The sequence below is a fragment of the Chrysemys picta genome, chromosome 6 (assembly GCF_011386835.1).
Source record: "Chrysemys picta bellii isolate R12L10 chromosome 6, ASM1138683v2, whole genome shotgun sequence".
Classification (NCBI taxonomy): Eukaryota; Metazoa; Chordata; order Testudines; family Emydidae; genus Chrysemys; species Chrysemys picta.
In genome coordinates, this window is record NC_088796.1 from 15928674 (window position 1) to 15952378 (window position 23705).

General features: G+C 42.4%; 1 protein-coding gene across 2 annotated transcripts in view; it reads right to left on the minus strand.

The window, feature by feature from the left end:
• MYO5B (myosin VB) overlaps positions 1 to 23705 on the minus strand; it is a 377457-nt gene that overhangs the window by 88501 nt on the left and 265251 nt on the right. For both annotated transcript variants that reach the window (XM_065598729.1, XM_065598728.1), the window contains exons 17-20: positions 23140 to 23226; positions 9733 to 9844; positions 7823 to 8034; positions 1747 to 1903 (exon numbers count right to left, since the gene is read on the minus strand). In XM_065598729.1, coding sequence (XP_065454801.1) covers positions 1747 to 1903; positions 7823 to 8034; positions 9733 to 9844; positions 23140 to 23226 — 568 coding nt within the window. The remainder of the gene's footprint in view (positions 1 to 1746; positions 1904 to 7822; positions 8035 to 9732; positions 9845 to 23139; positions 23227 to 23705) is intronic.

The window sequence follows — 23705 nt, forward strand, 5'->3', positions numbered from 1 at the left end:
TCAGGAGAAACATGCAGAAACAAGAATCTGGAGCATAAAACAAAGCTGCTATTGGTTAGTAACAATGGCCCAACTGAATTTACTGCACAGCACTGCCCTGTTTGTTCCTCTCACATTTCTCCTCTGCTCTGCCCCGAAAGGAATTGAAGTAACATCCCTGCATCTTTACATTATTCTAGTAAAACAGTTGCAGGAACAGATGAATGATCATCTAATTGCTATTATTTTAGGGGGGCTTCCCCCCTTTTTTATATTTTCCATCTATCTTCAGTACCTGTATGGCCACTATCACTATACTATCAAAGCACCTCACAAATATTGATGTATTTACCCTCACAACACCCTGTGAGGTAGGAAGATGCTGTTACCACCATTTTACAGATGAGGAACTGAGAGGCTAAGCGACATTCCCAAAGTCACACAGGAGTCCATGGAACGACAAGGAACTAAGGAGGTGCTATGCAAGTATCTCCACACAGCTCTTCCGATGCTTCTTAGTCTTCATTTACAGCACTCTATAATTTTTGGTCTTGGCACTTTCATGAATACAGGCTGCTGTAGAGATGGGGATGGCTGTTCCCAAGGAATAAACAGGAGACCTACTAAATTCACTTAGCGATCTAATGAAATTTTATGCTAAGATCTTCTGAGGGCAATAGGGGAGTACACTAACCCACTGTGCCAAATGTGGCAATATATGGAGCCACACATCAGCTGTAAAGTTTGCATTTGGACCCAGCTCTCTATCTAAACTTCCCTAAAGCTTGAGGGTGTTTGGATCCAGAGGCTTGGTTTCCACCAAACTCTAATACTTGATTGTTAAGGTTTGAGTTCTCTTGAATAGTGGATAGTTAAAAAGAATAGTGTTTCTGAACAGTGGTAGAATAGCAGCCCTATCTACAAAACAGGTATTGTGTGAGCAATGACAGTGAGAGTCCCCCCACTCCCCAATCCAATGGGAATCAGCTGGGGCCTGCAGGGATCTTCCAAGTGGCTAGTTCAGTCTACATGCCCATTCATTCTTGGCCTCTTTTCTAGACCGAGGGTACAAGTGACCTTACTTATTATCAATTGTAGTGATGCTTTTTGTCACATGGGTGTCTGCCCTTTGGAAACTGGACTGAAACCACTGAACAACCATCTGATAGTAATCACTTTTGGTGACTACCAAGTGGAGCTGGATCTCAGCTGATGACTTTGATGTGGAGGGTTCCCTATGCCATTACCCGTCTCCTGAGCCTGGCAGTCCTTTCCTGTGTCATTTATTATGATCATCAGCATCACTTATTTCCTTTCACTTGGCATCTGTTACTGCATTAAAATTAATGGAGATCATTAATTAAATAGGCAATAGCAGTAAATGTGAAAGCAACTAGCCAACTTTCATTTATGCTTGACTTTAACAGACAGTAGCATGGCTCAGACGTGTACATTTTTCCTCAGGTAAGATTTTCACTGGATGTATTACGTCAGATGACATTTCCTGATTTCCACTATGCCCGTACGCATCTGTTTGTGTGAATAAGCTAGTCCTCTGAGGTGCTGCTGCCTAATCATTTCTGCTCGCACAGCTTTAGTGCTGCAATATTTGCAGTTAATACTTGGGAACTCCCGAAATACAAAACCTCACAATTTGGGGAAAAGATCAAAGCGTCTTCAATAAATACACGACTGGACTGAACTCTTGCTAGATAAATTTAAAGGCATCTCTCCCTAATGCAGTGACATTTTGTGAAGTAGTAGTACCTTGTGGTAAATTTTCCTGACAAACATGCCCCGAGCGAAGGCCTGAATAGTGATAGTGGCGTTGCGGATTTTCTGGAAAGCACGAAGGATCCTCAACATTCGGTATTGTTTCTGGAAAATGATGGCAGCTCTTGTTTTCCTTAGGTGGTCTGCCAGTCTGTGAAGTGCAAGGAAGAAGAGGTTAATGGTAATAAGTATCAGAGGGGTAGCCATGTTAGTCTGTATCCACAAAAACAACGAGAAGTCTGGTGCATCTGAAGAAGTGGGGTTTTTTACCCACGAAAGCTTATGCCCAAATATATCTGTTAGTCTTTAAGGTGACACTGGACTCCTCATTGTTTTAATGGTAATACTAATTCAGTTCCACCATGTCACCCATATCTATACACAACATTTTTGCCATAGCTGGTATTAAGCTGCATTAGCAAACAATCCTTTGTTGATGAGTTGTTTGACACTATATGAGAGAGAAAAACAGCAGTAAACTCAGGAAACGAAGCTGATGCCATCTCTCCTGTTAAATTATGGTGATGTGCATCCATCCATTAAAGGCTCGCTGTATCTGGGGATATTTGAAACACTAACAGCAAATGTAACATTTGGAACTACTTTTAGTACTTCTCTTTAAAAAAAGTTTATTTTTTCCATCTCACTCTCTCTCTTGGTTTCTTTTTTCCCTGTCTTAAATCCTCAAAACTCTAAGCCGTCATCATCATCAAGGTTCGTTATTCCAGTCCTCTACTACCAAAAACAAGAGTAGTACAGCGTGTTCACTGGTTACAAGTACATTGAGCAAAACAACAGCAAATTGATTTGACATTTAAAGCAATGCGCACTGGTTTGGCAACATTCATGAGCAGGACTCCAAGCGATTCATGCACAGTGGATAATTTGGGAAGTGATTAGTACCCTTGTGTGCTGCTGCCATTCTGAGACTATATGGGGAAAATGTATGACCAATTTATTGTTAAATCTCTTAATAAATATCCATAAAACCACAGTTTAGTTTGATGGTTAGCTTGTTTCACTGATTTTATGATGTATTCATTGCCCTCAGCATGAAACATCACACTTGTATTTGCTTTGGTTTTACAAGTTGTGTTAAACTTTTTATTAACATTAAATTTAAAAAAGGCTCTTTGTATGGGCCCTTGTATTCCTTCTTACAGACACACAATCCCTCACTGAATCGCATAGAACTGGAACCTCTTAACAACCAGGGAGGGGAGGCAAGAGCAAACAGGGCTGCCCGGGGGGGGAGGGGAAGGGGGAAGTGGGGCAATTTGCCCCAGGCCCCGGCCCCTGCAGAGGCCCCCACGAGAATATTGTATTCTACAGTATTGCAACTTTTTTTTATGGAAGGGGCCCCTGAAATTGCTTTGCCCCAGGCCCCCTGAATCCTCTGGGCGGCCCTGAGAGCAAAAAGGCTGTTTATCCAGCAACACCATTCTCTATGCACCCAGCACGAAGAGATGGATGTCACAGCAAGGTCATCTCAAAGGAAGCAGAGGGTTGAGGTAAGGTCAATCAGGATAGAACATGAATATGGAACACCAAGTATTAGATTCCTCTCTCCCTCTTCCCGCTCTCCCGCCACCCCAGCTCTAGAGGTCATGACTGCTTGATACACAATCTCAATGAGATCTCAAAGAATCTTCACTTTCGTGTGGAATTGTCAGGAGAAATGTACCATACAACCTCCTACTTGGGTTGTGCTTGGCTGCGCTAGGTCTATAATCCTCTTCCACTGTGCACTGTTTGCGCAAAGCTTGTCTTATGAAGGCACATTCCTAAGATATGCCATTCACCTGGAAGGTCTGTGTTTCCTCATCAGCTGATACGAAGGAATGCAGCCCCAACACTGTAGGTGCCCCTTTATTTCAACTCCTAACAATGCCAGGCAATTTGCATTATGGCAGCACACTCCTGGGGATTAAGGGTTTTCAGGCTGGGTCTTCCCAGCAAGTTCCAGCCACTGCTGAGGGAAAGGGCTAGCCAGTCTTCCCTGATTCTCCATCACAGGGCCAAGGTCTTAGAAACAACATGTCCCCAGCAGCCCTTATATAGGTAGGCAGAGGGATGGGGTTGAACTGATCTATGCAAAAAGGAGCAAGAGGGTGGGAGGCAAATAAATAATATTTAAAAATGTGTGTAAACTGTCAAATGTTGCACAACGTGAATCGACGTAATTGGGTGAGATTAATTACTGCTACCCGTGTTCTCTTCCTTCCCTCCCCTCCTATTTGTCATCCTCACTTGTTATGCCTCAGCTTTAAGTAGACTGTAAGGTCCTCGGGGCAGGGACCACGTCTATGTGTTTGTACAATACCTGGCACCGTACAGCCCTGATTAGGTCGTGTGTGCACTACTGTAATAATAATGAAGTACTGACTGGACAGGAGTTGCGGCCACTACGTGAGACATCTGTGACTGTTATAAATAAAATCACCCCACTCCCTGGCTCTGCTCATCACCGCATTTTCCATGAGGTTGTTACATTTCATAACTGCAAACAGAATGAATCGAATTCAGTTATGACAACTCTAAATATACATCCGCAATATAGCGTGATTTATAGGAAATCAGTGGGTCACCTCTGAAGGGACAGAGATTCCTCAACCTCAGCCATCCAAATTAACTGATAAAAATCAACATCCACTCAGTAAACCAGGAGAAAAGGACCGGCCGTGTTTAAAAGATAGGATGCCTGAAGAGGACGCTTAGCTCAATAGACAGCATCTTGTGTCACCCAAGTACAAACAGGGTTAATTGGGCTGCAGCTTATTTTGCAGTACCTCTGAATGGAACACATTAACTCAGAGCCAAGGAATAGATTACTGCTCAGCAACCTTTCAGCTAACAGACTGAATTCCATCGAGAGAAATCGTAAATGGGGTTGAAGGCAGACAACAAAGGATCAAAAACCCGCTCTGGCACATGAGATTGCTAGTCCCGTAGCAAGGATTTTTAATAAATCTATTCACCGGTAGGACAATACGACTGGAGAATAGCTAACATTGTATCTATAGTTAAGAAAGGGGGGGTGGGAAATGTGATCCAGGCAATTACAAACCTGTTATTCTGACCTCAGCAGTATGCAAGGTTTTAGAACAAATTGCTAACTCCTAACCTTTTCAAGGTGGTTATTCATCCAGCTGGGTTGGGAGCCTTTCCCTACAAGTTTCTTCCCCTTACTTAGGATGCAAATTTCAAATCATTTTTGTATAGTTTTTATTCCTCTCTCTCCTCTAAACAGACAAACTCTTCAATACCTGTATTCCAGTCACGAGGGCTACTCCATCTTGTTTCTGTAATCCCTGTAATACCTGATTTGACTTCCTGTACCTGTAGTTACAGTTCCTCCATTTTATTGCCCAGGCTCCTTGCATTCGTGTGCAAGCAACTCAGTTGTTTCCCTTGGACCTCACCAGGTTTTCTAGCTTGTGGTGTTCCATTATCCCTTACTATATCTTCATTTAGGGGATTTTCCTGCTCCTGAATACTGAAGCCAGGTGTGGTGATTTCACAAGTCTCTCAACCTTCTCCTCATCTCCCAGTTTAAAGCCCTTCTTATCAATTGGGCCAGGCTTGATCTCAGAAGGTTAATATCCTAGGTAGTCAAGTGGAGCCCATCAGTTGATAAGAGTCTTCTTTCTGTAAATGCCTCCCAATGGTCGATCATCCCAAAGCCTTCCACAGAGCACCAATCCTTGAGCCATCTGTTGATCTTCATTATCTTGCCACGCCTTCACCATCATTCTTTAGAGACCGGAATTACTCCTCTATAAATCACGTGAGCTTCCATTTCTTTAAGTGCCTTACCCAGCTGAGCATTCCAATCCATTCCAGTGGGAATCCAGCAGTGTCATTCATCCTGACATGCAGCACCATCAGTGGATTTTTCCTCCCTCACATCAGAATCCTCTTTAGCCTCACATCCATATCTCATGCCCTTGCTCCTGGCACAGAGCACACACTTCTGTTTTCTGAATCTGGTCTGGTGACATGCCTGTCAATTCTTTGGAGTATTTAGTCCTCGCTCACATGAGCCTGTCTCTCCCTGGTGCTTGTATGACTCTGTTTTATGTTCTCCGTCACAGCCTCCTCATATCATATTCCCATTCTTCCTTAGGCTTCAGTCCGTGGCTATCTCCATCTCTTCTGCAGGGATTGGCATTGCTTCTTTTCTTCCTCACCTTCTGCCTGTTTCTCCTCCTCATTCCCCAGTGCAGCAAATCTGTTAATCAACCCAATTTTACCACCAATAGCTGGTGTCCTCCTCTGACCTGTCCCCATAGTCACATTCTTCCATGGATTATCCTTCTCTTTCGGCAGTCCACCCTCCAGGTCCTTTTGTTTGGCAGGTGTCCGCAAAACTTGGGTTGTCTATCACCTCCTCTCCTGCATTACACCTTCAAATTCCTGCCTGAATTCCACCATTGTCTCCAGCTGCATCTCTAATCCTTGAATCTTCTCCACCATGAGCTCTACCAGGTGACATTTCAAGTCATGTTTTCAATATATATATATATATATATATATATATATATATATATATATATATATATATATATATATATATATATATATATGTGTGTGTGTGTGTGTGTGTATATATACACACACATGTTTTCACTATACACACACACACACACTATACACACACATATACATACACACACACACTGGTGCAACACCAATAAACAGTGCATTAACATATGAGAGAGAGTAGACAGGTCTGTTAGGATACAGATATTCAGGCCTGTCTGGAAAGGCCTATACTTTAAGAATTTAGGTGTATTCTTATCACTTAGCTAGTTATAGAGGTACAAAACAAGAATCAAAATCAGTCTCCCAGGTTATAGGCCTTCTCTCACTATGATAGTCTAAGGCCTTGTTCTTAGGCTAAGGCCTTTGGCTAAACAGCAGAGGCAGCCATAGGCTGGAAAGCATATGGTCACATCCTCACATTCCAAACTAGTCACATTGAACTAAGGCAATCTGGGGCTGTTAGAAAGATGATCCGATCGATCACTTCCAGAGAAAGGGAAGAGTCTAGAAGATTTAGTTTGATAGCATCCTGTCTGGCAAGAACTCACTTATCAATAGCTGGGGAGTGAAATCCTCATTTCTTTGTTGTTCTATCACTGCAGTCCCCACTTCCCTATTGATTGTCTGTATAATCTGTGTCTGGTTCCGTGATTTTGCTGGGTGTAAATCAATTAAGGTGGTGGGATATAATTGGTTAGATAATCGTGTTACAATATGTTAGGATTGGTTACTTAAATTTCAGTAAAATGATTGGTTAAGGTATAGTTAAGCAAAACTCAAGTTTTACTATATAGTCTGCAGTCAATCAAGAAGTAAGGGGGTGGGGAATTGGAATCATGCTTTGTTAAGGCAGGGAATGGGAACAGGGACACAGGCAAGGCTCTGTGACATCAGAGCTGGGAAGGGGACACTGAGGAAGGAAATTGGAATCATTGCTTGCTGGAAGTTCATCCCAATAAACATCGAATTGTTTGCACCTTCGGACTTCAGGTATTGTTGCTCTCTGTTCATGCGAGAAGGACCAGGGAAGTAAGAGGGTGAAGGAATAAACCCTCTAACAAGGGCTAAAAGAATTTAAGCGACCTTCCTAAAAATCACAGGTAGAGTTGGGGACAGAACCCAGGGATTCTGACTCCCATGCCCTTATTCTTACAGTTACACCACATTGTCCATGGTCTACATACACATAGAATGGGCTTTATTTTCAGAGGTGCAGGACATCTGCAACTCCCTATAAAGTCAATGGCAACTGCAGGTGCTTAGTGCTTCTGAAGATAAGGCAGGTCATGTACTTGTGATATCAAGATCTGCTCTAGGAATTATTTTGGGTAAGTTCTATGGCTTGTGTTATGCAGGAGGTCAGACTAGATGATCACAATGGTCTCTTCTGACCTTGGAATCTATGAATGTACCCAGGTTTCATAACACAAGGGGTATCAGATGATTGAGTAGTTCTAACAAGAGAGCTGGAACTATTCTCCACTCTATAGTTCCCAGCTAGTCATTCTCTAGAGATAACGCTTACCTGCGAGCCAGGTGTCCTCGTGTATACCTCTGGATTGTTATTGCAGCATTTCTCATCCTTCTGTACTTCACCCTCTGCAGCCAGCCCCGCACTGTCTTCTGTATCATGATAGTAGCAGCTCTGAATTTATCTGCCCGCAGTTTCTCCAGATATGCCACCTGGCCTGCACGGAAAAAGATCTTGGTACGTCCAAACTGGAACTTGTCAGGATCCTTTTCAAAAGCATAAGGGAAACTGAGTTAAGACAAACATTTTCCTGAGGAATCTATGCATTTGCTCAGCATTGTAGGGATGGCAAGAGTGAATAAAATTTACCAGTTCAATTCCCATATCCGTTCAACTGGCTTAAACAAACTTTATCCCACAGCACCAGTTTCAGCATATAAAGCCAAGACTCACGCTTTTAACCCAACAATCCCGATTTTCACATATTTGCACTAACAGCTGACAAGAGTTAAGGACCAAATCCCAGTCCCACTGAAGTCAATGGGAGTTTTGCAATTTACCGGGATTTGTCCTAACTAGGCAATAGCAGGGACCATGAAGGCTTGTCACCTTGCTCTGGAACACAGATGGTGTTTTCAGATCAAGGGGCATTTGTCATGTCATATCACAACCGCACGAGGTAGGGCATTGGCATTGCTGGACCGTGGACCTTTCTGTTTCCAGTTTCTGTATTTCCATTCTAGTCAATGAATATGCAAACTGGATGTAAACACTTTCTTGGCATGTTATCCTCTCTGATAGGGTGAAAAACAAAAGCTTGTTCTCCTTCATTGTGACGAAACTTAAGAGATGAGCTAGAACCAAAATTTCTGAGCCAAAGACTCCCAAACTGTGTGTGGGAAATGAGAGGAGTGTCAAAATCTGAACCCAGATCTGTGCCAACACTCTAAAAGTGGCCCCATTCCTTACAAAGAGGCTAAGCCAAACCGACAGACTGAGCGCATGTTCAAAATCTGGATGCAAAAGCTGCATTTTGCAACTTTAGATCATCTCTTTAGAAAAAAAAAAATCAAAGCTGCGATCCTGCAAAGGTGTGCATGTGCTTTAACTTTACCCACTGACATCAACAGGACGTGTCAGTGAATAAAGCTGAGTCTTTGCAGGACCGGGCCCCAAGAAAACAACGAGCCAACCTGTCAGAGGCCTCAGCAACAAAAAAGGCCTCAGAAATAAAAATTTAATCACGGAGAAAAAAAATCATTGGAAAATATCCTTAAATTTAAAAATGAACTCAAATAGTTCCCAAGGAGCCTGAGTAATGACAAACTGAACCTCCCTCAGCTAGAGCTTGTTAATTTTTTTTTAAAAAAAGGACAGAACAAACTAATAATTGGAAAAGAAATCTCAGTGCCTAGACTGTTCTCACAGTATGTGACCATTAAGAATTTCCCATGCAGCAGACATATCATGTTTGTTGCATTTTCTCTTTATCATTTGTATGAAAAGGTGATTGGTGACTCGCTTTGGGGGTCTCTGTGCAGTGAGAGATAGGCCCTTCGGCCACTCCATCTCTTGACTGGGATTCCTCATGCTGTACGCCGTGTGTGAAGCCGGGACTCTAGGATTTTATTCCAATTGTCAAAAAGAAGGAAAAGGAATGGGTTTTGTGGGGATAGTAACTCACTATCATTTACTGTCCACGAACGAGCTGTGGAATTCAATTGCAGAAAAAAGGCTTTTTCAGCTTGAATGCAATCAACAGATCTCATGCCATGTCTCATTTAGTCTCATTATTCGTTCTGAGATGGTTTGACTTTGGAAGACGCTCCTGAGTGCCAGGGACACATCAGCATTTTCAGCTACAGCAGGCAAATGGGGAGGAAGGGAAGGTGAGCTGAGATATTATCAGTGTCAACAGCTTCTGCGCTTTAATGATTGTTTCCAAAGCTTCAGTCCCAGCTCACCTTAATGAGGTTTTCCAGAAGCGTTTTACAGATCAACTTCTTGTCATTTTTAGAGATCTCCCTCTTTTTCATAAGAACTCGATACCTATTGAAAAAGTCATGGTAGGACCACCTGAAAGCAAAGCACAGATAAAATTAAACAGGGCACTGGGTTTCATTTATTTAGCTAATGTTTAGAATTAGAGCTTAAATAAACCAAACCTCGAAGCCAAACCTTTTCACATTTGGAGGAGAGAGAGGGAGAGTGGGGTTTAAAATTAGGTCTGAACCCAACCCCCGCTGGTTCTGGACTGGGTTGGAAGGTGCTTCCCCTCCCTCCTTCCCCCCTCCACCAGCTTGTACTGGATCAGGTATATTTAAAATCACAAAGCAGGATGGGTGATCTGGAAAGATTTACATCAGTTGGGACCAAAGCATCACAAGAACAGCTAGCCAGATTTCTGCACCATTCATGTGAACCTCAACTTCGGCCCTGATTTGGTGTTGAATGCAATTGCCAGCCTAACTCGAATTTGGGTCTAAATGTTAAGGCTCCTCTCTCATTTTAAGTGTTCCAGAAAGTTTCCCGCTTGATTATGACACAGACACACGCAATTTGGTGCCGACGACGCCCAAACAACCACAAGAACCTTTCCTCCTTCTAACCGGAAAGCATTGCCATAGCAGGATTGCAGAATTACAATTTACAGTATCTGCATTAGAGGGATTTATGGAAATACCATTCGGACAAAAAAGTACCCCAAATTGAGAGACAGATGTAAAATAAGACAAATCAGGTTGCACCGAAGATCATGACACATGCCGGTCAACCACCTGAGGTAACCACTGTCCAAAAATGCCAAAGGATTTTGTTATATAAAAATTGGGCCTACAACCTCTTCTAATCACACTTGTCACTATCTCACCATTGGACTTCCACGTGTTTTTTTTTCAAATATTTTTCTGCAAGTAATATTTTGTTGCCTGATCCTGCATGTCCTTAGGCTGGGAACTGATTCAGATTGATGGGTGTTTGGCCTGAGTTAGGATGGCCAGGTTGAGCCCTACAGAAATTTGTCATTATTTGTTCAGACTGTATGCATTGTGTCTATCATCAATCCAGATTTGCTATAGAACCTCTTCTTTTATCTGCACTCCCACAAGCTCCTTTGCTAAGACCTTGGTTTGGAGTGGAACCACTGCGGAACACTTCAGTTCTATTCCCCTGACCACCAGTCTACTGCATTCCAATGAAATCACTTAAGAGCAAGAACAGTTTTGCCCCTGGACACATGTGGGTATCTTCTATAGCTGTTGACATGCGTTATGTGCATATTTTGAGGAGAAATTAAAAAGCAAACACAGTATATGGCATGGAACACATTGAACATAGTTCTTGCCTGGCTTTTGTTTCCAAACTCGGATGCATATACATTAGAACACTTCTCGTGTTGAGAGTTCAGGCCTTTAAGGCACATGCTCGAACTTGGCTGCTCTCCTGGCTGTTATTAGATGTTTGGCTTGGGACAGGTAAAGCAGGTTGTTTGGAAGGCTCTGCACCACAAACAATGAAGTCTCTAAACGTGGCAGAGCTGTAATTCAAGAAATCAGGGCACTATATTATACTGCTAGGAAGAGGCATCTCCTGCCATCTCTATGAGATTTAGAGTCTGCATATTAGATCTGAAATTGATTCACAGTCCATTAAGTTTCAGCCCTCTGCGAACTAAAACAGCTGAGTTATGAACCCATCAAAACCAGGGTTTTTGGTGAAAACACCAGGCATTTCCAGTGCTGCTACAATTATTTTAAACATATGCAAATGAGCGTCCAGGAAAAGAAGTGAGTGAACTCCAAAATGCCAGACTTCTGCCTAAACTCGAGCAATCATACTATGGGCCTGATTCTCATTTACACTACGACCACTTTCTACTGCTCTGGCACCACAAAGGAGTCTTAAAATGGAAATACATTAAATGAGAATTGAGCGTTTGGAAGTCTGTCCATGGTGCAACCAGAAGTTGATCTATGCTTTTATATATACATGCAAAATCCAAGCAATTCTTTCTGCTTTTTCCACCCCACCAAAATGAAACATTCCAGGGCTCAATTTTGAACAAAAAAATGCGAGTAGCACAACGCTCCTGAGTGACCCTCCCACCCGATAAAAAAACTGCACATACGCAACAGAAAAAAATACGCCCCCCCCCCCCGAGTGAAATACATTTCAGTATCAAGCTGCCATGGGTGTTTGTAAACCAAAGTAAAAAATAAAATGGAAAATGCCTTTAAAGAAAAGTGTTCCTCAATATTTTCTATTTCTATTTCTGCAATAAATCCATCTATAATAGTGAAAATGTCTACTGCCCACCATAGTTAAGCACTGAACTTTCCATTCTAGCCTGCCTTTATTGTTAGCCTATTTCTCAAAGAAATTTTGGGATGGAAATTGTCAATGCTCTGTCTCAGGTGACTTGTTATGGAAAGTTTGCACAAAACAGGCTTAAAGTTTTAAGGTTATGTTAGTGATCTTTACCCTACTTCCACCCACATGGGTGTACACATTTACCCAGATGTTCAGATCAGGATGTCGCAATTGCATATCTAAAAATTGCTTTCCCTGTCCCAGCTGAAATACCTTAACAACCGCAGGGGATTTAACTGAGGAAGGCAACCTTAAGGCTGAGTTAATGCCAAGCTCTTGTATAATGGTTTGCATTCATAGATTCCAACGTGCTTTGCAAAGGAGATCAGTATCATAGTTCTGCTAGATCCATGGAGCTTGTATCTCTGCATGTTGAATATTAATACAAACATCTATATTGCAGTAGAGTCAAGAAGTCCTATATGAAGATCATGGCCCTAATGGGCTGGGTATTGTATAAACACATACAAAGATGCATGTCCTCCCTCCCGAAGGATTTACAGTCTAAGGCTGCAACCTGAAAACACGTATACACATACTTAAAAGCACATGAGTAGTCCTATCGAACTCATGTGTTCACAGGCCGAGGGCCTAAGACGACAAGTGACTTACAAATCGTAGGGATACAGTTAAATACATTCTGCTTCAATATACAAACATACATTTCTTTTTTATTGCTATAAAGCGAGCGATAACTATCTCCATCTGCCCCTCAACTTGCTGGTATTCAGTGGCTTGTTCCTTATCAGAATTGCAGTAATGGGTCTTGGGGAGGGAGTTGAAGGAGAAAGGGTCAGTTTGAAGTAGGAGAGGGTGTTTTCTGCAAAAGGGGCAGGATGTCAGAAAGGATGGAGACATTAATGTGAGGCACTGACAGATCGGGTGTACAAGGCTGGTTTCATTGGTGGGCAATGCTCCATTGTCAAGCCTTTTACACGCTCGGTTAAGGATAGCTGCAATAAGATACAGCAGTTTCACAGTTGCTTTTACAAGACTTTCGGAGGGAGGAGCAGTTAAAGAAGTTAGCTAAAATTTAAGACCTCTTGTTAAACTACCTGCGGCATGTCTACACTGCATCTGGAGAGAAGCCTCCCAGCCGGGGTCTACAGACTTGATGCTAGTGTGACTTTCTCTAGTGTAGGGGTTCTCAAACTTTATTGCACCGCGACCCCCTTCTGACAACAAAAATTACTACATGGCCCAAGCAGGGGGACCTAAGCTGCTGCCCTCGGTGGGTGGGCCAAAGCCGAAGCCCGAGTCCCACCACCCTGGGCAAGGGGGCCAAAGACGAAGCCCAAGGGCTTCAGCCCCAGGCAGGAGGCCTGTAACCTGAGCCTGGCCACCCAGGGCTGAAGCCCTCAAAGCCTTCAGCCTGGGCAGTGGGTCCCAGCAAGTCTAACGCCAGCCCTGGCGACCGCATTAAAACAGGGTCCCGACCTACTTTGGGGTCCCGACCCACAATTTGAGAGCCGCTGCTCTAGTGTTCTAAAAACAGCTGTGTAGATGTTGAGGCTTGCGCTGGAGTTCAGGCTCTGAAGCCCTGGAGGGGAGCCCAAGCTGGATTTCAAAGCACCATCTACACAGCTATTTTTAGAGCACTCATGCCAACCTTTGTCTATATTAGTATCTTGTCTTCACTAGGATTTTACCTCAAGTTAATTACCATGTCAGCTAACTCAAAGTAACAACAAACCTTTTTTTCCTAGAGAAGACAAGGACAGTGAATGTCATCAAACAAACTCAGTTTGAAGTCCTTAGCTTCCACTATGGTTATGTAACGGCAACAATTCTGATTGGAACTACTGGTGAAAGTGTGTTTTTCCTTCCTGCTGGTACCGTTGAAAAAATAAATAGACAAACTGATTTTTCTCAAACTTTCTTAAGAAATTCATCTCTGGGCTGAGACCAAGCATGAGCAACCTCAGACCCAACAGATTTATGTTGTTTGTTTTTTAGAAAGTTAGCAGCAGCTAGAAAAGAGGATATGGGGGGGGTGGGAAGAGATGGCGTCCGAAGAAGTGGGCTGTAGTCCACGAAAGCTTATGCTCTAATAAATTTGTTAGTCTCTAAGGTGCCACAAGTACTCCTGTTCTTCTTTAAACAAACAGGGAAGTGAGAATCACTGATCCTGTTAAAATAACATAGTGCAGACCAACCCCAAGTACCTCTGATTCAAAAAACTTAAGCACTCCAATAAAAGGGTGGCAGAATTTACAAGGGTCCCAATCCTGCAACTTGTGTGTGGGCAAACTGCTGGGCATGCCTGAAGCCCCTTCTCGATGCTCAGCACAGCAGTCTGCCCACACCCTACAAGCTGGAAGACTGTGGCCTAACTCAAGATTTCTTTGATCTTCCTCTTTTCCCAGTTAAGTATCTAGCACCCTAGGAATTAAAGAATAGCTAAGTTAAGGCACCTGGGGCAAAATCCTGAACCCAGTGAAGTCATTGGAGCCCAGTTCCTCAAAGGCATTTAGGTTCCTAACTTCCACTGATTTAAGTGGGAATTAGGTGCCTAAGTATCTCTGAAGATCTTGGCCTGGGAGTTTTACCTCCAGTCCACAATTGCCAAGAAATTCTCCACCTGGGCATTATACTGTAATTACATTATCGGCAATGTGACTTGGGTGGAACTGTGTTCGTCCCTGCAATCTGGGAGTTGAATAATGGAAAATCCCCACGTCTTATAATTTACCACAATATTTTATTTCTCTGCAGCCTGAAATTGGTATTAAAAATATCTGTCTAGCACATTAAAAAAAGAGAAAAGAAAAAAGACAATGCATGTGGCTGTTTTTGTTTGTTTGCATCTCGGATGGGTTATTTGTTATAAACTGAACTGTAGAAGTAACTATAATAGGACGTGTGCTATTCTGAAAAAACCCTCTGAACAACTATTGTGTTATTGCAATGTACAAACAGTTGACTGGGTATAGGCTGAACATTTTCTTCTCCTAAGGGTTCTTGGCATGGGGAGAGATTGTTTATGTGCACTGCCCACAGCAACTTGATACACCATAACTACCCCACAGAAACAAGGATAAGCTGCAAACTGCACTATGGAGACCTTGACATTACAGACCATAATGGTTTCTGCCATCTGCTAAGCACACAGTTTTGTTTAAGTGGAGGACCTAGAGTAAGTGACAAATGGAGAATATGATATAATCCATTTAAGAGATCCACATTGCTTAACACTATAGAACACAAAAAAGACCAAACAGTAAACTTTGTTCAGGAACTATGACTCTTTGGGACATGCGGGATGCATATTTGAGATAATTTTTGCCCTGGGTTACTTTAGAAACAGCAGGTGAGGATATAGTGCCTCTTGTTTTGTGTTACCATGCCATAGCAGAACAGATTTGCCTTCCAATTAATTATTAAGCCTTCAGATTAGTGCTGCCTGAAATTATCCATGGATCTAATGCCCAGAACTATTCCCTAGAATATGAGAGTGAAAATATTCACCCTAACAAAGCAAACAAAAAAAGAAAGAATGTTAAAAAAGTCCCATATAAAAGAACAGCAAACAAATAAGGTACTATCTGTAGCCAAATTAATTTACAGATCATGTTTCTCTAAAGACATTTCCAGGCAGATAAAGGCACATTATGGAAAATTATTTCGTACATAGGGATGCCCTTGAAACATTTAAATTATGAATGTTTAATGTCTGTAAGGTTTAGCAGCTGTGATATTACACAAAACTGGTACAAAGTTGCAGTATGTAATAGACAGCTCAGATGAACAAAAAAGCAGAAGTGAAATGTCAGGAATATTTAAGTGATAACCAAAACGGCTTCTGGCTAGATGAGGTAATATATATATGGCTAAATTGATCTCAGAAATTCTAAAGGACCAGTTCATGTGTGTCAGAAGTCAGATTCCACATTTTTGTTTTATATGATATACACATACACACAGAGACATCCTTCCTTAAAGGTACAGATTATATATACTGGTAATTATTGTAAAGGAAGGATGGCTCTATGTATTTCATAAGCCACAAAAGGTGAACATTTAAAATAACCAGTTAGCATTGGCAACACTAATCGCTATTCTCGAGAGGATTTTACTATTTTCCCTGAAGGTAATAAGTCCGAGAGGATGAATTTGAAAACATCTCAATGTTTGCAGACACTGGCCATAGCTCATGGATGCATCACAGACTGTCCTAGATGAGGAATTCAATTGCTCAAGTGAATCCTGCTATTCAGTCAGCGCTGACAGAATTGTGTTAATCCCCAATTTCTGGGTTTAGTCTAAAATGCCAGACTCAAATCAAACTGGACAATCACTTGTTTTGGTCCACGATTGTTCAAAATTAATTCACTTATTCTTGCGTTACCTTTCATAGAAAAATTTCAGCGTAATTTTCCCCAGATTAGATATGAGTTAAACTAATTGAAATCCTTGCCATCAAAACCCATACATCTCTGACTTTGTTTATTGAAGGAGAAACCTCAAGACAAATTCCTGCTGATTAAGGGGAAAAAATCAAATCCTCTTTGACATGTCTGTCACTGGCAATGTAGGGCTTCCACCTAGGTTGGAATGGCTGAGTTGAGGCATGCTATTTAGTAGATCTTTAAAAGTTGAAAACAAATTCTTCCAAGAAATTGAACTTGAAGACCAGAAGTAGGGAGACAAATGAAGGCAGAGGAGAGCTTTCATGCCGTATTTTTGTTGTTGCTGTAAAGCTATCTAGGCATGTTAATACATGTGTCCGGTCCAGACTAGGAGGCAACATTAAGGATATACCTACACTGCAATTAAAAACCTGTAGCAGGCCCCATGGCAGCTGACTCGGGCTCTGGTGCGGGTTAAGTGACTGTTTAATTGCAGTGTAGATGTTCAGGCTTGGGCTGGAGCCTGGGCTCCAGGAGCTTGCGAAGTGGGAGGGTCCCAGAACTTGGGCTGCCGTCTGAGTCCAATTGCCTACACCACAATTAAGCAGTCCATTCAGCCCAAGCCCACAAGCCTGAGTCAGCTGGCATGGGCCAGCCACACATGTCTAATGTAGACATACCCTATAACAAACAAACAAAAAATAGATAAAATTGGGTTGAGGAGATGGGGTTTAGAGTTTGTGGTGAAGGACAAGTCAGGAGTGGGTGTTCAGATTTGATGCTGCCAAAAATAAAATAGTTCTTGCACGATTTTGGTCCGAAGTAGCAGAAATACCACAAGATTTCTCTCATATCCTCAGCCAGAAAACTGGGCAATTCCAGTTTTGGAACTGAACTGGGACAAAAGCCTACTGGGACAGGTTTGGAGAGTCAAATACAAATGCCCCATTACCAAAATTTGCAGCAGGCTGGATATGAGCGCTTCAGCTCATCTCTGAACAAAGGAAATTCTACCTGGTAAAGAATAAGGAACAAACATTGGAAGTTAATTGTTGCTAATATGTGGCATTTATAGTGCTTGATATGTTCCAAGCACTTTCTAAATAATAAATAGTAAGTATTTAATCCTCAAAACACCCTCTGCATGGCAGGCAAGTATCATGAGCAATGTTGCACAGGGAAAGAATATTCTAGTGGTTCGGACACTGGCCTGTGACTCAGGAGATCCAGGTCCAATTCCCTGCTCTGACACAGACTCTCCATATGACGTTGGGCAAGTCACTTGATCTGTCTGTGCCAGGGCCAGCTCCAGGCACCAGCGAAGGAAGCAGGTGCTTGGGGTGTCCAATACAAAGGGGTGGCCCTCCGTCTGCTATTGGGGCGGCATGTCCGGGTCTTTGGCGGGAATTCGGCAGTGGGTCCCTCAGTCCCTCTCTTCCTCTTTGAGCTGCTGCCAAAGTGCCACCGAAGAGGAAGAGAGGGAGCGGAGGACCCGCTGCCTAACTGCCGCCAAAGAATGGAGCGGCATGATTGAGCTGCCGCCAAAGTGCCGCTGATTGGCTTTTTTTTTTTTCTTCGCTGCTTGGGGCGGCAGAAAACCTGGAGCCGGCCCTGGTTTTGTATGTATCTCACAGGGGTGTTGTAAAGATTGTGAGGCACTCAGATACTATGAAAAAGGATAAAGTACCTTCAATAGATTGTACAGCATGGAAACTGAACCAGATGGTTCTGAGATGTGCACCAGAGTCCGAGCTGTTTTCTAGATCCATGCTTAAATCACTAGACCACGCCTTGCATTCACAAATTGACCATGTACAGAATTCTTACAGATATACTACAACTGAGCATTCTGAATCGGCCGGGCCCATGACTTCATTCAAGCCACCGGTATTAGCTATGGATTCAGTTGTACTCTTAATAACTGGGTGTCATTAATACTTAAACGCTGAGAGGATAAGAGAACGACTATGACAGATAAAGTCTTGTCTTATAAAGTTCTCAAGTTCAAAGATTCCTAAAAGAGTATTTTGTTAGTGTTGATGGAGCAACACATTGCTTCAATTCTTATTTTCTCTAGATTAATCTTCATTGTAACCAGCTTCTAAAAAGAAGACAAATGGTTTTATAGTGGAGAGACATGTTCCATACTTTAAACATAAAAGCTGATGATGGATACACTTTTCATTTCTCTAGGACAGCGCATTCATCACAGTGGTTTATGTACATAATAATGAACATATTTCTTAACTACTGCGTAGCATTTCAAATTGGATGATACATTTTCATTTTACATCAAATACTTGCAGAATATAGTGTTTCATGAAAATGATAAATATGGCAAAGCATATCCTATATCAAAGATGGGGGAAACTGCCAAGCTCTTTCTTGTAGTGGAGTTTATTATTTTCTTTATATGGTCTGCAGAACACTGAAAAGCAGTATTCAACTTTTTAAGAACTGGGTGAAAAGTCACCGTACAAATAAAACCTATTCAGAGTAGTGACTATGGGAGTGCCACAGTGACAAAAGCAAAACATTTAATGTCAAAATATTGGCTATTTCTTTCCAAGACTATTCACTCCCAGAAATACCCCCTGTAATGAAATGTTGGCAAAATATAGGAAAGGTTGCCTTGTATATTAAAAATGTATACACTTGGACTGAGGTTGAGATGGAAATAGGAGACAGACTTGTTGAAAGTCTATGGATAAGGATAAAAAACAAGTCATGGTAGGGGTCTACTACTGACCACCTAACCAGGAAGAAGAGAAGGAGGTGGATTTTTTTAAACAAATAACAAAATCATCCAAAGCACAGGACTTCGTGGTGATGGAAAACAGATCACAGATTATCCAAGAAGTTCTTGGAATGTATTGGAGACAATTTTTTAGTTCAGAAGGTGGTCATTTAGCGTCTGAAGAGCTGCCCGGTCTTGCACCTCTTTAGAGTAGACCAATAACGTCAGACAAGAGGAAGATTTGGATGCTCCATGTATTAAAAAATTATCCACCACGAAAGAAGTGGGAAAGAAGTGCTCATAACCAAAATCGCAACTGTCCAGGTGCCAGCTCAGTGGAATGCTGACAAATACATAGCTGGAACCAATCTGGCTCACCTGTGTATTAGCATTGTTAAAATAGGCATTAGCATTATAAGAATGTGTTTAGACTTTATTGAATGCCTGAGAGTTGCTGCATAGATTAATCTCAGTTATAGTATCTGTATCCCATACTGTAGGGTAGTATGTCAGTGTTTACATTGTAAGCCTCGGTAACTGTGTAAATCAGCAGACAGGAGGGAGACATTAACTAGTGTGAAATGCTGGTCTCCAACAAAAGGTGTTATGTCCTGTCCGACAAGGAAGGCCCATCGACACCAGAGGGACTAGAGTGGAACGTTAAAGAGGACAAAAGACTTTGTTGTTTACTCCCCCCCCACCCCATTAAGATGAGTCTTGTAAGTGAATTCCTCCCATTAGCTGAGTTTGCAGCTTAAAGCAGAAGGGGGTGCGGGGGAGAAAGGGAATAAAAACCCCTAACAAGGAGGAACTGTATACCATTGCTTCTTGGATTCTGTGGGGCAAGGTTTCTAGGCATAAGCAAGGGATCCCCAGCTGCTTAGCTAGAGTTAGCCCTAAAGGACATACAAAGCTTGCTTATTACAGAAGCTTCTATTACCTTTTGATACTTGAGTGTAACTCATTTGTGTATATATGTTTACTTGCTTTAACCTTGTAAATAACTCTCGTTTCTTTTTCCTATATAATAAATCTTTAGATAGTTCATTACAGGATTGGCTAAAAGCATTGTCTTTGGTGTAAGAGCTAAAGTGCAACTGACCTGGGGTAAATGGCTGGTCCTTTGGGACTGGGAGTAACCTGAATATTGCTGTGATTTTTGGTGTAAAGGAGCATCTGTCACAAAGGTAAGCTTACCTGGGTGGCAAGACAGATGGAGTACCCAAGGGACTGCCTGTGACTCCATGGTAAGGCTGGCACAGTGCCTGAAGAGTTTAAACTTGACATTTGGTTGGTGAAATCTACGTACAGAACTCACCACCAATCATGCTCTTGAGTCACTGCAGGACCGTTTGATATGAGGCTAAAGCTTTCTTTGCCTTGTGAGTTTTTCAGTGTAAGAGCTGTTGTGTATGTACAGCGCCTCTCACAAGGGACCCCTGATCTCTGTCTGGGCCTTTAGGAACTACTAAAGTTCAGTTACAAATAAATATTTTTTATATCTTTTTCAAATAGATAAACACATCTAAAGACTCTTATAGACTAGACTGCATGGGCCTAATGATGGACACCTAGTGCAAAACTGGAGAAATCAGGCCTTATACAAGGGATTTCTGTTGGGGGGGGGGGTAATCAATTCTCTCCTTCAAATCACTGGAAACAGAACCACTGAAGCTGCTCTGAAGCCACTAAGAGAACCCATGTGCAACCATAAATTCAGAGATCCATCTGCTCTGGGTGAGTATTTATGCCAGTTGATCAGTGTAGTCAGGGCTGGCTCTGGCTTTTTGGCTGCCCCAAGCAAAAAACAAAAAAAAACAAAAAAAAAACCCAGGGCAGCCAGAACGGCAAAGAAAAAAAACAAACAAACCTGCGGCGCGGCCAGAGCGCGGGTGCAGGGGGACCGGCTTGGGGGGGGAGGGAGGGGAAAGGAGCGGGCGGGAGAGAGAGAGAGAGAAGGGGGTGGCCAGGGCTACAGCAGGGGCACTGCCACGCGGCCCCTCCCGCTGCGCCGCCTCCTGCCGCCTGCCGCGAGGGCTCCGCTCCGGTCGGCGGGGAGGGAAGGAAGAGGACTGCCCTGCAGGGCGCTCTGGTTCTCCGCGCCGCCGCCCCCTACAGGACAGCCGGAGCGGAACAAGAAAAAAAAAAAAAAAAAAAAGCGGCCGTGCCGCCCTAGGATTGGGCAGAATGCCGCCTCGAACAGTCTGCCGCCCCAAGCACCAGCTTGCTCAGCTGGTGCCTGGAGCCGGCCCTGAGTGTAGTCACAGATCTAAGATCCCTCTGCTATGCTGCAGAACATACCATGTGGCTTGCTGGCAGCATGTACTCCCCTTGGTGTCCCCGTTCATAAAGAAAGCCTGGCTGTTCCACTACGTCTTAGGGCCTTCCACACATAGGAGGGCAGAAGCAGGATTTGGCCCTACTGATGCCTTCATAAACATGATTTTAAAGGTGCTTGGCTCATTTTGAGTTATTTTCCCCATTGTTTAATCTTAGAGATGACAGAAATTTAGGCATCCTCATCTTACCAGTAGCTGATATAGATCCCTTTATGGAAAAGTCTTAGAGAATTTAATAGGGTGGAGCCAACAGTTAGGGTTACACCACCTTTTATAATTCTAGAGAAGGGATGTACATTTCTATTACACTCTACAGCATGCTTCTAAAGTTTCATGGAAAAGATACAATTTTTCTCAATTTCTACAGGATTTTTCCATAAAGATTCATCTGAGTGAACTAGAGCAGACAGCAGGCCTTCCTGTTTTCAGTATTTGTTTGTCCAAAGGTGTGGCGGGAATTCCTTCTGGATGTCAGAAAGCACCAGGAAGATTAAATAATTGGCAGTGCTGCTACTATAAGAGCTGGCATAAATTCTCAGGATCTATTTCTTGCTGCTTATAAGCATGCAAGGGTTGAGAGTGAATTTTCAGGCAGCACATTTCTCCAAAAGGACAGTGACAGGGCATTGAACATCCCAGTTAATTGACTATTTTGGAAGCATATTTTTAAGTCCTTTGTTCCATATAAAAAGGCTGATCGCTACGCTGATATTAACACAAAACTGCTCAGCAATAAAGCAGACCTGATGCATTTTCAAAATTATTTGCCCTTGTCATCTTCAGGCCTGATTTAGAGTTTCAGCTTTTGAATTTACTGGGCTCTAAAATATCATTTGAAGCTCAAATCTTATCAATGAGGCTCAATTACCTCCCACCTTTCTTCCTTTATTTTTATGCAAAAAGTTTGATGCCTGATATTCTTATGATATGTGGACTATAACAATGGTTTAAAAGATTCATTCCCTCCATGTGCATACACTGAAACAAACATCTACATTTTTTGGCTGCAATTGCTATTATAGCAGGTGTCTGAAGCCTGAAAACAAAGCAATACATGTAGGCCCTGTGGGGACCTTTTCTAGAGTGAGCTTTGGTGGCTGTGGGGGGAATCCTTCCTTATAGGCAACATTTACTTCTGAACAAGAATAACACGTTTAGAACTATAACCAGCCTGGGAAAAACACCATTACTGTTTCTTGTTGTCCATCTCCATATGAGATCAAATCCAGATTCCTATCAATTTCTTACTATCCACACACAGCATTGTTGAAGATTTTATTGTTCATGGTTCCTTGCTAATTAACATCACCATGTGAAATTATTTCTCAGTGCCAGGTTGAAAGCACCAAGTGTAACTCTAAGCTCAATAAACAGAACATACTCTATGGCTGGTTTATATTTCAGCTTGTGGCTTGCCAATGAACTTCTCAGAATTGAAGATTTCAGGAGCTGGTGGGATTTTTGTAAAACAAACATCTTTTTGAAAGGAAACACTGCTTTTTTCCCTTCCAGGTGCCAAATTCACTGAATAAAGCATGTGACATAGTATAACACAAGGTGTCTTTGGCAGTACAATACCTGGATGGGTAGCCAGCTGCACTGATACGGATGGTCTCCAACACACCACAGGCTCTTAACTGCTGGACTGCTCTCTTTGGATCAAATCTGCAATTACATGTTATGATGATACAGATGAGCACAGTTTCCCACTCCATGCACAAAATGAAAAGAAACCTAGCAGCAGAGTATCCGGAGGCAATGACAAGAATATTTACATTGGCAACCTTTCCAATACAGCTGGGTTTCATTTCTGCTTATATGCACAGCACGTACAGAAAGAAACTCTACCATTTACGTTCTCCTGCATGTTGGGAGAGCTCAATTTGCTGTAGCCTGGAACTCCTTGATTGGAATTCTTTGAGCAGGTGGATTAACCTGTGACTTATGCAGCACTGTTAAAGGTTTTCAGGAGAAAGAGCTGAGTTGCTGGCTAACAGAAAGACATCACTGGGCAGAAAGAAGGATGTGATGACTGCACCACTGCATAACCTATGATAAACAGTACAAGGTGCTTTTCTGCATAGCCAGAAAACCCATTCATCTGAGGTCTGTAAGATGCTACATTTTGTAACAACCGCGTAATA